General features: G+C 38.5%; 2 protein-coding genes across 14 annotated transcripts in view; one reads left to right on the forward strand and one right to left on the reverse strand.

Annotated features, from left to right (window-relative positions):
* LOC132203814 (calcitonin gene-related peptide type 1 receptor) overlaps window positions 1-1,362 on the forward strand; it is a 23,427-nt gene extending 22,065 nt beyond the window's left edge. For all 3 annotated transcript variants that reach the window (XM_059631897.1, XM_059631900.1, XM_059631899.1), the window contains exon 11: window positions 499-1,362. In XM_059631897.1, the coding sequence (XP_059487880.1) occupies window positions 499-546 (48 nt within the window). In that variant the 3' untranslated portion in view covers window positions 547-1,362. The remainder of the gene's footprint in view (window positions 1-498) is intronic.
* LOC132203813 (muscleblind-like protein) overlaps window positions 1,358-14,879 on the reverse strand; it is a 27,653-nt gene continuing 14,131 nt past the window's right edge. For 9 of the 11 annotated variants that reach the window (XM_059631895.1, XM_059631886.1, XM_059631887.1 and 6 more), the window contains 2 exons: window positions 13,955-13,990; window positions 8,937-13,890 (listed from right to left, as the gene is read on the reverse strand). In XM_059631895.1, coding sequence (XP_059487878.1) covers window positions 12,853-13,890; window positions 13,955-13,990 — 1,074 coding nt within the window. In that variant the 3' untranslated portion in view covers window positions 8,937-12,852. Of the gene's footprint in view, window positions 4,731-5,665; window positions 5,751-6,742; window positions 6,889-8,936; window positions 13,891-13,954; window positions 13,991-14,879 lie in introns of those variants that run through there. The other 2 variants (XM_059631896.1, XR_009442467.1) reach the window with 2 other exon arrangements.

The following is a 14,879-nucleotide window of genomic DNA, read 5'->3' on the forward strand; positions in this document are numbered from 1 at the left end:
ACATTTCTTATCCGGATCATCCGAGAAATATGTAAATATTTTTGTGTCGAATAATTTCTAGTGCTATGTATTATTTTTTAAATTCGTTTGCCGTTCAAAGTTCAGCATATATTTTTGCTAAGCTAGTTTTTAATAGAAGTGCTGCACAATTAGTCATTGCGCACAAGCAGCGCTAATCAAAAGTTATGCACAAATTTTTATAATTACCATTTTCAACTGAATATTTTTTGTTTTAAATTTCTTATTGGCAGAGATTAATCAGAATTTATTTAATAATTACCTGAAGTTTTTTTTTACGAGAATCTGCTAATTATTTTATTTCTTTGAAACTGCTTTGAATTGAGTCATAATTGACTTAATAATAATTAAGAGAATGGAAAAAGATTTATCAATTGCAATTGGTTTCGGCACTTAAATTTCTCATTACATCAAATTTTCAAAAATATAAATGAAATATTTATAAAAGCATAAAATACGGAATGCTAAATATTTTCACAGTTTATCCGCTCGACTGCCGCACCCTTACCTGGCGAAGAAAAAGTGTAGATGAAAAGCTCAAATGTCGTGATTAGGTCAACTAACCTATAGAAATCTCCCTGGAGCCAGTTTTGAGCGAGGAGCTTACGAGTCGTCAATGGAAGGGTTATGGGCAGAAAAGAAGACTTACAAAACTACTCTTAATTCATCTTAATTAAAACTGAAACTAAAGAAAATAATGCTCCCTTTCATATTGATAGAAATTGATGAAAGGAATTAAGGCAACAAATCAAGAAATAAAAATTATTTTGGAAGATGGTAATAAAAATTTACAAATTTGCCCAAATTGCAAGGTTAAATTCCTTTCCTTTGTATTATTATTATTACTCGCGACCAAAGTCTTTGACTATTGTTTTAAGAAAACCGTTTAGTATGGTGTCTAGATTGTGTGCCACACAGCCCGGGATCGATTTCCGAGGCGTGAGACTTCCTCCCAAGCGAGCACTCTCTTTGTTGTGGAAAAATTTAAGACAATTTACATGCATAATGCATAAATATAAATGTACGTAAGTATTTTTGATGTGAGTGCACGTGTGCGCAAAAATACCGAGATCGACGAGGCGCACAACAAATTCATGTGCTGGCCAAGTGTTGTGTTTAGAAGTCTATTAATTAAACACATTTAACTGTCATGGATGTGTCCTCTTTCCCTTTCTACATACCAAAAATCAACACAGGCTGAGCCGCAGAAATATTGTCTGTTCATTGTCAACTTATACACGCAAATGAAATGGTAGCAAAGAGATGGTATATTATGATTGTATAAAAAAAAATTATGTATATAAGAGAATTGAAAACTCTCGAAATAAAACACTCGAAGTGAAAACACAAAACTCGCCATTTTCTTTTATTTATTGTTTCATCCAAGTGACATAAATATAGAGTATGGTAATAATTATACTTTCCAATACATTGCAAAAATTATTTAATAATAACAGTAGTTAAATAATAATTAATTACTATTATCTGACGTGTGTGGTGTGTGTGTTCGCCTCTATAGTTAAAAATTATACAAGTAATATCTTTTATTTCGAATAATATAATATAAACGTTTCTCTTATATAACTAGCTTTTCTTCTTTTCACGCGTTGTTTTCAAAATTTTTCACTTTTATTTCTCTAGTGCATTTACTTACAATTAGTAATGTGGTGTGTGTTTGGGTGTGTTCTGTGTGTGTGTGTGAAAGAGCTGCCCTATTTGATTTTCTGTTTCCTTTTTTCCCTTAAATCATTAATGTTATAATTATATACTCTCGTTTTTCGTTCACCTTGTCATTCAATTATTTAGAAAAATTTGCTGCTTCACAAAATCCACCTCTCGTATTGTATTAAAAATTAGAAAAATTATCATATGTGATTTTGACATTGTGTCACTGCTTTAGTTCTCAAAGATGCCTAATGTAATTGCCCAAGAAAGGTATCTTTGCGATCTAAAGTTTTGTAATTTGATTTAAGGCTCAATCGAAGCACATTGGCAACTTTGTTTGCTCTTCATATAATTATCGCTTCGATTTACTCTTCGCAGTTGCAAACGTGTTTAGTTTATTATCATTATATGTTCTACGCTTATTAACTAAATGAGATTTCATTCAACAAATATAATAATACACGCTATTAGTCACTTTGAAAAAAAAATTCGTAATTCACCATCAACGAGGACAAAATTTATTTTTGATTAAAATAATCAGATTTTTTTTATTCGTCGGTTATAATCGCGATTTATAATACTTTGGAGGTTGCGAAACTAGAGAAATCGTCAATCAGTACTTTTGTAAAAAACATGCACCCATTCGTAATGGAAAAAATGAAAGTCCTCTCCTTTGTTCAACTACATTTTTATACTGAAAAAGGTCTTTAAACATTTTACGTGTGAGTGTTAATTTCTACATCCATTATTCATAATTTGAAGAGGTACTGTGCTATTATTTTACTTTGAAGTACTGCTTGCTGCTTGTGATGTCGAGATGCTTTCAATCGTAAACTGACACGTCTTGAGTTTTGCTCGATCGTTTTCATTTAGATTTTAGATCTCTCCTTATGATTGATTTTTTTCAAAAGGAAAAACGTACACGAAAGGCTGTCCACGGAAAACTGTTTGCTATACTTTTCACTTTTTTTGTTTTGTCGCCGTGTACGTGAGTGTTTGTGTGTGACACATGCATGAGAACAATTAATAGCAAGAGTATTATACCTCGATATTATATTATAAACTTATTCTAAAAATAATTATCTTGTATCACTTTAGGGTCATTTTCGCAAATAAATGCCAGATAACATCAAATTTCTATCACAGATTCACAGAAAAGTAACACATTTAATATATGTATGACAGTTATCTTCAGTGTCTCTTAATTAAAAAATTTCATTTGTTTAAAACAAAATAGATAATATTTTGTATATTTATAAATACTTGCGTATTTCATTAGAGAGAGAGAGAGAGAGAATAGAGAAATCACATCACAATAAAAATGTAATTTTTAACTTAATACTTACTAAAATGGACTATCGCTAACTAAAGTATTTGACGCCTACGATTTAAAAATTATGAGGATGTCGCATCTCTAACACAATAAGTAGTAATTGATTTTCATTTTTAAATTACTTATTATATAAAACGCAAACGGTGAAGGAACCAATTTTAATGGCAAACGATTACTCTCGAATACTGTACGTAACAACTGACTTATTTTGATAGATAAATAATAAATTAGCCTCCTGTGAGGACGAGACTGAAAAAATAATGCAGACAAAATAAACTTTCAAAGACAAACAACGATAATATGTTTCTACTGCCAACAAAATATAAAAACTACCTACGACATTTTTAAGTTTCCTTTCCCATTTATAGTTACATTTTGATGGAAATATTAACATTTACTTTACTTTAATATTATATTCATGTTGATTTTTGACCATTTAAGTTTCTTCGTTCTCTTTCTTCAATAAAATTAGTGTGTATGCAGTACAAAAGAAATCGCACTTTATAGCCCAGACATCTTTTCATCACCATTTCAGTAGTGTTAATATTTATATATTAATTATAATTAAATTTACATCCACGTTTCTTGTTGAAAGAGTTTCATTTCCTCGTCGGGAAAGTAGTGTGTGTGTGTGTGTGTGAGTGTGTAATAGTAGTGTGTGTGTGTGTAGTGTGAGGCTTTTAGCCTGCGCTCCTAAGTTAATAATTAATACCTATGTTTGATCTCTGTAATCATTCAAAGTACAAAATTAAATGGCATCAGGACGAAAGACCCTTTGAATCAAGTGACATGAAGCGACAGTGCTTTCGCTCTCCTAGCGCTAACAACCCACTTCTCGCCCGCCGAGCTGAAAGGTTTTTGATCCGCTGGGGTTTTGGCCAGCGTCGGCTCTCCAAAGTAAATGGCATCTCAAATCCCTGAGCGCTGCGTGTGATCGAGTGGAAAAACGCAGAGGATAGGGAGTGACGAATGGCCGTGTTAAGGAATTTCGAAACGGAATAATTTAATCTGCAACTTGGTTGACTAAGTTGACTTTTGATTTGGAAAAATAATAATGAAATAAGCCGCAAGGAGGCACACCAATTTTGCTTTACTTAGAAATTTCAAAGTTAGAAATGTGTGGAAAAATAATTGATTTTTTTCTTTTAAGTAAGGTAAAAATTTTAATAGTGTACGCCCCTCGAAGCCGTTCCAAAAAGTCCGCCCGAACGGTAGGAAATTTGTTGAAAGACTCTAAAATATGAATTGTTTCGATTCTTTTCTTGGACTCAAAAGAGACAACCCCATATTTTGCAACGAGATCTAATAATATTTTTCCTCTATATTTGGTAAAAATCAGCAAAAACCTTCGAGCTCGGCGTTTGATACTTCTCATAGCTTTCGTTTCTCTGCCTCTCTTTGAAGGCATCATATTTTTAAGGTCCATTATTGTTGTTGGCTAGGGGTGGCTCATTATCGTTGGCGACCCATGCGTCGGGAGCGGCGTAGACGATGGGGGCGGCCTGCTGGTGCACCACCGTCACTTCATGCTGTTGCTGCGAGGAATCCAACTTGGCCGCCGACGGTTTGTTGACAAGGCTGTGCAAACGGGCCATTTGCGGAGCTGGGGGCAGTTCCACAGGTATATGGTAGTACTTGCAAAGGGCGCGCGTGCACCGGCCGCTCACGTCATCACGACAGACAGTAACGTGGTTGTCAACCACCTCCACATTACCTGCAATCCAACCACCCTGCTTAGTCGTGCGTGCGTCATGGCCGTGTCAATAAGCCACCACAATTTGCTGCGCGCACTCTCTCCGTCTATTATGTCTTTTTGCTCATTAAACAAAATATTTTCAAAGGTGATAAAAAATATTTACTTTATATACGAATATTTTGAGAAACTTAATGAAGTTTAAATAAGTGCAATTTTAACTCAATTTCTCAAAGGTTTTAATTCGACAGACCCATCAATATTTTGTATTAAAATTGAAAGAAATTATTTAAAAAAAAGTTTCATTTTAGACGAATTTTTTCCTACGTCGACTTTAATTTCTTTAAATCTTTGAACGAAAATGTTTAATTTGAAAAAGGTTTTAGCGGTTTTTAGTGCTTTTTGTTTCTTAATCCTATCCCAACATTTTTCCCAAAGCTATTGTTCGCCTTTCTCTGATCAATAGAGCCGTATTTTCTCAAAATAAGCCGCTACCCCAAGGGATAGAGGCGCCGTTTAATTTGTGGTTATGGACAAGTACCGACGAGACGAGAACTTCTCCCTCGCTTCAACACTTTAACGCCCTGTGTGTTATAATTAAACTCGGGTCCGGAGCAATTACGCTTTCATGGCCCGGGTGCGGCGGATTAGTGACCCTGGCTGGGATAAGAAACAGAGAACGGAGCTGAATTATGCATTTGGGGGGTGCGAGGTGAAATATGAACGTCGAAAGAATTGATTCTGAATCTACCGATTTCGAAATGTATGCAACCATCGTAACAAGTGGGCCGCGCCGGTTGCATACGCCGGCGACACGCAGGGGTTGTGCTTTTTCTCAAGTGTTCGTGCAGACGTGGAATCGCGGCAATCGACGGAGAGAGTGCGTGGCTGCATTTTTTTTTTTTCAATAAATATGTAATGACGTGGTGTGTCTGCTTAGCGTATCTCGCACTTACTCTCTGTGAGATGAACAAACTTGCAGGCCGGTCTCTTGCAACAATTTCGACTAAAATCTTGGCAAACCGGGAGGGTGTCCAGCAACTACAATCAAAACATGAAAACCCCCTCATCAATACCCTCTCAAGCCGCAGCAAATTGGTTTGTTTGCAACCACTGAGACAGAAGAGCATCCAACACAAGTAGTGCCGCAAAACACTAACCAAAAATTAATCAATCTCGGTTAATTTGTATTTTTATATTTTTAGCGTACATGTCAATCATATCAGTGGTGGTGGTGTTAGAAACTGCTGCAGAGAAACACGCATGCAGATGGAAAATTCGATAATAATGAATGGTAAAAAACAGTCAGCAACTGGCCTATATGGACTCATATAAAAAACACTGATAAGCGAAAACTGCAGGACAACAATGTATTGCAAAAAATCGTGTCTGTCTTCGGTGGGTATCTTTTTTTTGGGACGTGTTTTCTTCTTCTCGGTTTTGGTTGTTTGTGTGGAGAGATGTATGTCAGTGTTTGTATGTACATGTTTGAGCAACTTTTTCTACTCTGCCCATGTAGCCCTTTGATAAGCACCAAAAGCAGTGGCGAAACGGTGGTGCAAGCCAAACACTACACACTAGTTGTTTGTATTTATAGAAATTTCCAGCTCAAAAGGAATAATTTTAAGAAATGAAACTCTTTAACTCTTTTCGTATTAAAATAAAATTGAATGAGGAAGAGGAAATAAATGTTTAAAAAATTGATTATATTGTGCGGATATAAATTTTATATTTATTTAAGGCAAAGATAAATTCAGGCAATTTTGGTCGATCAGAAAAAATCGATTATATCTCCATGAAAGACGTGTAGGACAGACCATATATATATATTTGTAAAAATTTCAAAACCTTTAATTTTTATAGAATTTAAAAAATATTGTTCATCTACGTGGCGTGACTAAAGCCAAGTTTAAAAGACGCGGCTTCGATTGCAATAATATTACGTCCTAGCATACATAATAAATGGCGCTCGCCACTTGTTGAAATTAAAAGCGTTTTTTTTTTTTTAAATATAATTTTGCTTGTTTTTGTACCTGTCCTTCTGCGTCTGTGTACACGACCGAGTGAGCATTGCTAATTAGAGGCGTGAAGGTGATCTTTTCGGCCGGGTTAAGAGCCGCGGGGACCATGAGGCCCTGCGCGGGGCCGCTGGCCGTCTGCTGCGAGACCGTTGGAAGCACTGAGACCCATGCAGCCCCGAAACCCAGCAGCGGCAAGCCAAAAGGACAAAGAAACGAAAGGCGGCATGCGGCAATTCCGGCGTCCACGACGAGAGACAAAACATTCATTTGCATGCAAGAACAGAAAGAAATCAAACCGAGGGTGACGTGTTAAAATTTTGATCATTTTTAATGAGAAAAATAATAAAAATGTTCCACAAGCCGGCCTGCTCGCGTGATCCGAGCGTTGGCAGCGCGACAAGTTATTGATTTTCGCCTCTTTCCACAGCGACGGTTCACAAACAGGTCGGCTGTTGGGACTTTGGTTAATACTACGTGCAAATCTACTTTATGCTAATGACCACGAATAGAGCGCGGTGGAAAAAGTTGCGTGAGATTAAGATTTTCACTGAAAATCGCGAGCGGCCAGGCAGGAGCAGTTTTTCCTGCAGGGGAAATTTAGTTAACTACATTTTTTCCAAGCGTAAAAGGAAATTTAAAATGAATCGAATGAAGTACTGGAGTAATTATTAAATAAAAAGTGAAGAGATTTTGCCAACACTAAAAGGTGCAAAAGCCAAATAATAATATTTATGCAAATTCAACTTAGCCTCTAAACACCAAAATTTACTTCACAATCAGCAGTGATTTTTGTGTGTGGTAAATCGTAGCTCAAGGCTGAATTCAGGGGTAAAAATACAGACCACCCCTATGACCAAGGTCTGAATAAAAGCATGGGATATGAAACTAAAAAGAATTAGGCAGCCGAGTCAGCGGGGCAAAAATGATCCCAAGTGTAAAAAAATGTTCTATTAAAAAAAAATGAAATTCCAGCAGCGGGGCTATCAAAGCATGCAATGAATTATTGCAAAAGAGAAAGGGGGCTGAGGGGAATCGTTGGTGTGGCAGCAGTCTGAGGTCGCTGCAGGTCAGGTGGCGTGCGTCGTCCTCTTCTTCTCTGCTTTGTGGACTCTTGCAATCACCGACAATCAGCAGACAGAAATTTTTCGTTCATCCCCGACGCGATCGAATCCTTATTATTTTCTCGCGTTCAATTTGTGGCGCACCAAGGACCATCTTTTTTCACAAAAGAAGAGCTGCAGGTCTGACAGACTGAGAGAGCGTATGTGAAGTGCGAAAAATCAACCCATTGACACAATCATCAGCAGAACCAGCGACAGCTTTTTTGTTTCATTTTTTTTTTTAGCAGAGGCGCACACAAAAATTGTGAAATCCTCGTCGTTTTTTTTTTTTAAATGAAAATCAGAGCGAGAGAATTATTTTGAACGCAAAGAGAGCAAAACTCGTGTGCTATCAAAGTATATATTTTTTGTGTATAGTAAATAAATTAGCGCTTCTAACTGTAAGTAGGAATTCCAAAGCAAGTGGCTGAACTTAAATTTCACTTTAGCTTCCTTCCACCTATTAAGGACAAGGACAGTCAAAATCGCTGCTCAGACTAGCGTGCTTGTTTGGCATTATTTTGTTTTCTTGCCGAAGCATTTTTCAAATATATTAATTAATCTAAATTACTATCTGGGTGTAAAGCGAATGAGAAAGATCGTCCGTGCCCCTAAGCGTCAAAAGCGAGATTTGGAGAACCTGATTTGTAATGCAGTGGCTCAGATCAATTGAAATATTGCTAAGTTTATTTTTACGTAATGAGGTTTAGTCTAATTAAATGCCACTGTTTTCAGCACGCTAAGATCCAACAAGGTGCGCCTTTCTCAAGACACGTCAGCCGTGCCATTGCCTGGTTGCAGTTTTTTTTCTCGCCATATATTTACAGCGAAACACACAATCAGTTGTCTGGACAACAAAGCTACTGCTAATAAAGAGTATCACAATGAATAAAATAATGAGATAGAGAGAGAGAAAAAAATGACGCCAATGAAATTGCCGTGACTTAAGGCTGGCAGAGAATGGCATGCAGATTTTTTTTTTGCTGGCAACCAGGCGATGGCATGGCAAAACGTTGAAATTTTGAATTCAAGGGCGGCGGCTTGGTTTGTGTGTCATAAAAAGAGGAGAATGGAGCTAGGAGTTTGAAGCATTAATAAAACAAATATTCATGCATATCAGGCAATTATTATTTCCAAAATACTGGGGCCATCCAAAAGGAAAAACGAGATACAAGACATGGTCAAGTGCGGACGAGCCAAAAGTCGCTCCAGCAGCCCTTTCGGAAAGCAGCAGCGAGTCGGGCCCCGACTCGCTCTCACTAACGCGCGTGTAATTTTGTGTGCGTCTAAGGAAGCAGCTTGCTTGAACCTTTTGGCTCACCCATGCACTTGCAACAAAGCTTAAAGCACCAGGAACAACACGCAATAGCTCAGAAAATAAAACAAATCAAACACTTTGCCTCAACAACTTAATTGCATCGAATATACGAACTTTCACAATAATTATTTAAGATAGGCACTTGTATATAATAATGTATATATATTTTTTTCTGCTTTCACAAACACTCTTCTCGAACTATAACGGTGGTCATAATGTGGTTGCATGGTATCATTTTTTTTTGCATCATATATAGAGCAGAAGAAGCTTTTTAGGACTGTTCTGGTTTGGTCTTGTACAAACAAGGGTAGTTTTGCTTGACCTTGGTGTGCGTCAAAATGCAATTAATCAGGGCAAAGTGAGAGCAATCATATATAAATAGGGAAAAGCTAATTCAAGGAGTGGAACTCGTGCCAATTTTTAGCAAAGCGTGATCTACAAATACATGAACAACTGTAATTATGTGGCCTATGCAGCTGGTAGCAAAGTGTAGCATCAATCGATCCAGTCATGTCGCAGTACATGGATTCTGTATTCGTTTTTTTTTAAGGTCTAGAGCAGGGGACATTTTTCAACCTTTTCTTGTTCAACAAAAAAAACAATACGACTAACAAATTTTAGGGCGGGGTCGCCTCTTGGAATGGAAAAGAAGTGTTTAAAAATTTCTCTCTGATATCACAGTCCTGAACTGGTCGCTCGGAGTCGTACATTTTTTTTTCTTTCAAATCCGACCCAAAACACTCCAAGTGACCTTACATTCCGAATCTTTACAAAATTTCTTTGCGTTGTATGAAATGATGTGTGGTGTGAATTTTCCGAGGAACTTTGCTCTCCTCCAAAATCTTTTCACATCTGTTTGTATGTTTTGCAGCCTATTTGAATCAACAATCACAAAATAAAAGGCACTGTCACAAATTAGAAATCAAATTAGCCCGCGCGGGCCGCTTTTTTTCCAACACATTAGTGTTTTTTCTTATACCAATGATAAATTCAAGTCCCCAGCATATACATATTTCCAAAGGAAACAGCGTTTAAGCTTAAAATGAATAGACTTTTGACCATACGTGGGATTTGTTTTGGTGCCTAGTTTAGTGAAAAACCAAATGCTCTCTTCAAACAAATCCTCTTGCATCACATCAATTCTTCAAGATAGCCCCATACGACAGCCGTTCGGCCTTAGGGTTATTCCATTATGTACTACCTTACACGAGTAAAAATAAAACAATATTAATAATACGTTATCATCATGTCATATCTGTACGTGGTAGTATTATACGCATGTGACAGTATCAATTAATGAAAAAAGGCAAGAGGCACATGATTTTTTTTACTTTACTTTACTTGTAATTCGAATGCGTTTCTTCATTGTATTCCATCCTACGGTTTTAATTAATTTCTGTTCCTCTACATTAAACTACGGCAAATTTTTGCTTCTGCATCTATTAACTGTTTCAATATAATATGTACACACACATCATTGTTGTTGAACATAGAGTATTGCGAGATCTCCAGGATCTCGATCTGTGTAGATTGATTTGAGAAATGGCTACTTTAGTGTTGGAGGCTGGCGACGGGCACTGTCCGAGAGCGCGGTTTCACGGCAGACATCAGTGGCTGTTTCAGATTTTGCTCTATTATTGTCGTAAAAAATAAGACGTGTCGCGTCACAAAATATAAGGCAAATTTTGGCGTCTGTTGAAACTGGCCGCGCCCTTCGCAACTCCCGGCAAGCCTCCTCACGGGTGAAAATCATTCGTTATTATAACTAGTAGATTATACTTAAAATGCTAGGAGACATTTTTAACAATACAATATATATATAGTTCACGTAGGAACAATACAAATCAAAGCGTCAGGCCTAAAGTGTATGGAAATACTTTATATTTGTGACCGATTTTCATTTTTTTTTTCTTTCATGTATCAAAATTGATTTTTGTGGTCTGTATTAGAAAATATATCTGCGTTTCTGTGACTTATTCTTGTTACGTTCAATCACTTTTTTACTTGTATAAAAAGCATGTCCAGATCAAAACAAAATAATTATCAGTTAGTGTTAACACCAACAAATGCAACAAGCTTTTCACGAATAAAATTAAAAGATAAACAAACGTCATTACATGTGAATCAAAATTTTCATACCAACAACAAAAATTCGAAAAATTAACTTGGCTCATTTTTGTAATGATTTTAGTATGCCGCCGACGGCATATTCTTTTACAGAATTTATCACATAATTTTTAATGACTACACAACAATAATGTTATAATCCATATACATAAAATTTTACTCAGTTTCTAAAATTCACATCGTCGCTACAACTTAGCATTCAAGGCAAAATATGCGAGATCTGCCTTGTCTGGTTACTTCTCTTAGTAGTGATTCACTTTTATATCTGCAGCTCATTTCATTGTGAGAAATCAAATCTGTTTAAAAGCTCTGCAGGGTTTTGCGCTCTCTTGGTAATCAATTGATGAACGAATGCTTAGTCAAACACCATCGTTAAAAGCATTTATTAGCAGAAAACAAAAGTAGTATGTGATTGGTGCGCATTGGAATTTGTCTCGTTAAATGCATCTTGAGAGTTAATTTGCTTTTCCTGAATGTTATATTAGAAGTGCGTGTGAAATTCAGATAACAAAGATTTCTTAGCCCGCTGTTATTATTAAAATACAATTATTTCTATCTGTCGAACATCGGTCTGTGGAATTCAAGCGATCAAGCAAGTAGTGTGTCACCAACAAAAGCCACCTTCCACAAGCATTGGATCCGCCTCATTTTGTTGCACAAATTTTTAAGGGAAAGCTCAAGAGTCCAGTGAAAAAGCAGATGATGTGTACTGTGTACTTGAAAGCAAATTTCCCCTTTTTTCGATTCGAGACTGCAGTTGAAGTCGCTTTTTATTATCACAGCTACCCTGTGTAAGGTATTTTTTTGGGTTAATTTGGACTGATGCAATTTTTTTTATGTAAAAAAAGAAGAGGGATGTGATTTTAAAACGGCAGCAAATGACGCGATTTGACAATTTAAATTAAAAACACAAAATTACTTTCCTAAATAGACTAGTAGGAGGAACTAGGGGAAGAGAAACTGATTAAATTTGAACCCTAAATAATCAAAGTAGTGGATTTTGTGAGTTACCTAATAGTAAAAAGGATGGGGGCGTTGATGAGGCGCGCACTAACAATGGAAGGTAAATAGTTTGCGACTGCACGCATTTCAATAGGATTTCATTTCCACGAGTAGGATAGAGCTAGGGTAAATGTGAGAACTACTAACTGCTATTGGTTATGTCTTTATCTTCTACGTACGCACATTCAAAGCATTCTAAAGTCTAAGTTTCTGTTCGATTCAGTGAAGGGAAGGGGTAGATTCAAGCCAGTGGCAGGAACTAAACAGGAGGAGAAAAATTAAACGAGTATGCTTGAGTTGACGGGGGCATGGCATTTTGCGACTAAATTTGTCAATTCACATTCCCTTGTACTGTTGCATATATGCGAGTGTCACATATATTTTTTTTTTCACAAAATACGAAAATACAATTTGTGTATTTGCATCGGTCTGGCTATTAAAAGGCCTTCGTCAGCCAAAAAATGGAAAAGCCACTCAACTTCCGCCGCCTCCCCTGGTTCACCATAGTATGGCACAAATGCAAAGACTTTTTTTCTCGAGCGAGTCTCGGGGCAAGATTGGAGTGGACCCAGCGATTAGATCGACTTCATCTTTTTGTAGGAGAGGGCCGCGGCGGCCACGCTCTGCGGCGTGGAGCCGACCGCCTGCTGGCCGCTGGCGGCCGCCAGGGGCAGCGCGTACGGGTGGTAGTGGTGCAGCTGGGCCTGCTGCATGAAGCTGGGGTGTGCATGCGGCTGCGAAACCTGCTGCATCATCCCGAACTGGCTCAGCATCTGCGGCGACAGCATCAGCCGCTGCTGCTGCTGCTGGGCCGCCATGAACGGGTTCAGGTAGGACATGTTCATGGTCGGCTGCATGAGTTGCGAGGCTGCAGCGGCTGCGGCCGCCGCCGACTGGCCCGACGCCGCCGCGTTCATGTTGGCCCTCATCAGCAGTTGCTGCGAAAAGGCGTTTTGCGCGGCCGCGGCCTGGTTGCCGGCGGCCATGGACTGGAACGGCAGTCGGGCGGTCTGATTGATCATCTGCTTGTTCAAAGCAACCCCCGTGTAATTCAAGGCAGTCATCGGACTTATGGAAGGCGCAATGCTCGTGATTGTGCTTGCCTGTGACATTTTTGGTTGGTAATAGGCAGAGACGTCGCACGTCTCTGTTACATTGTTGTTTTTCTCGTTTTCGGTTTCGTCGTTTCCGTTCTCCGTTGGCTTCTGTTGCAGACTGTTTTCAATGAAAGACTGAGGCAACAGTGAGGGTGAGGGGTTTTTACTCTCTTCAGGTCCATCGGTATTGTTGACCAGAGGGAAATTAGTAGCCAACGTAGGTGTGCTTGCGGAAGGGGTTAAGGATGCGGAGGAGGAAACAGAGGCCATAGAGTTTGTGATCATCAAGGCAGAAGCAGTGGTGCTTGTTGTAGTAACATGGGAGGAAGAGGCCTGCGGGTTGGTGGTACCACCGGTACTGCTTGAATACTCACACGTTACAGGAATATACGAAGTAGGCTGCTGTTGCAGGGTCATCAATTGTTGAAGTGTGTTTCCACTTGGTTGCGGGTACACAGGCACACCTGACTTGTCAGTGGCTGCTCTCTTGTAAGGAACGGCCATTCCGGTAAATGCCTGCGGAAAGACGCCAGGGGCTCGGTTAGTTTTCGATGAGCTGCTTTTCTACCGCATTACTTACGTCGTAGTAAAAATTGCCCAGTGACTTCACGTCCACCTAAAAATCGTGAGCAGCATTGATTAGACAACGGCACGCAGATAAAAGTAAGGAACTTCTTTAAAAGGGTTGGGCCTTGCTTTCATGCTCCAATAAGTTTTCATCCACCCAAAATTTCACTGTCTCGGGAAAAACTTTTTTTAAAGCTTACTGGCGCGTTGCTTTCCAAAAACAAAACATTTCATACCGCATTGCTCATTCAGTTAAAAGTGCAAGGAGTATCAAAAGAATGTCACACAAGAAAAAGGAAGTTAGTTAAGTTTCATGCGAAAAATCCCAACACAAAAGAGTTAAAAAAAGATATTCTTCCCGAAGAAATTAAAAGTATAAGGAAAAATGCGGTCTACACCGCAAAGAGCCCAAGATAGAAAAACTGCTTTGCCCGACAAAAAAAAAATGGGATAAAGAGAAATGCCCCTGTTCGCACGAAATGCTTCCTGTCTTTCATTAAGTTATATTGAGCGCAGGCAGATCGAAGTGATCCCCTGCGGGGGTCGTTTGATTGGATCCAGAGGGTGTCCATCGTGGGTGATTTGTGGCACCGCAAGGAGTCGGCGCCAAACTTTATCATTGGGAGGTGTGTGTGTACCATTTGTAGGGAATCCTCTGGCAATCCAGCGTTAAGGACTGCAAGTGGTGCAGACTGCGGTGCAGGTCGCTTTCTATTTGCTTTAGTTTCAGCAGACAACATTTGGAATGCGTTATCTGAGCTCTGGTGAATTACAGGGTTGGAATCTGAGTTGGGCAATGCAATGTCAGCAGCTGATGCAGTCTTTTAATTGGCGGGGTAAAGTGAGAGTATTACATGCAGAGTTTTCGACACAGCCAAGCGGCACACCAATTTTTTTAAGCAGCGTCCCATTCCGTAGCCATCCAGCAGACAAAGCAG

The sequence above is a fragment of the Neocloeon triangulifer genome, unplaced genomic scaffold (assembly GCF_031216515.1).
Source record: "Neocloeon triangulifer isolate White Clay Creek 2 clone unplaced genomic scaffold, ASM3121651v1 ptg000020l, whole genome shotgun sequence".
In the NCBI taxonomy this organism is placed as follows: Eukaryota; Metazoa; Arthropoda; class Insecta; order Ephemeroptera; family Baetidae; genus Neocloeon; species Neocloeon triangulifer.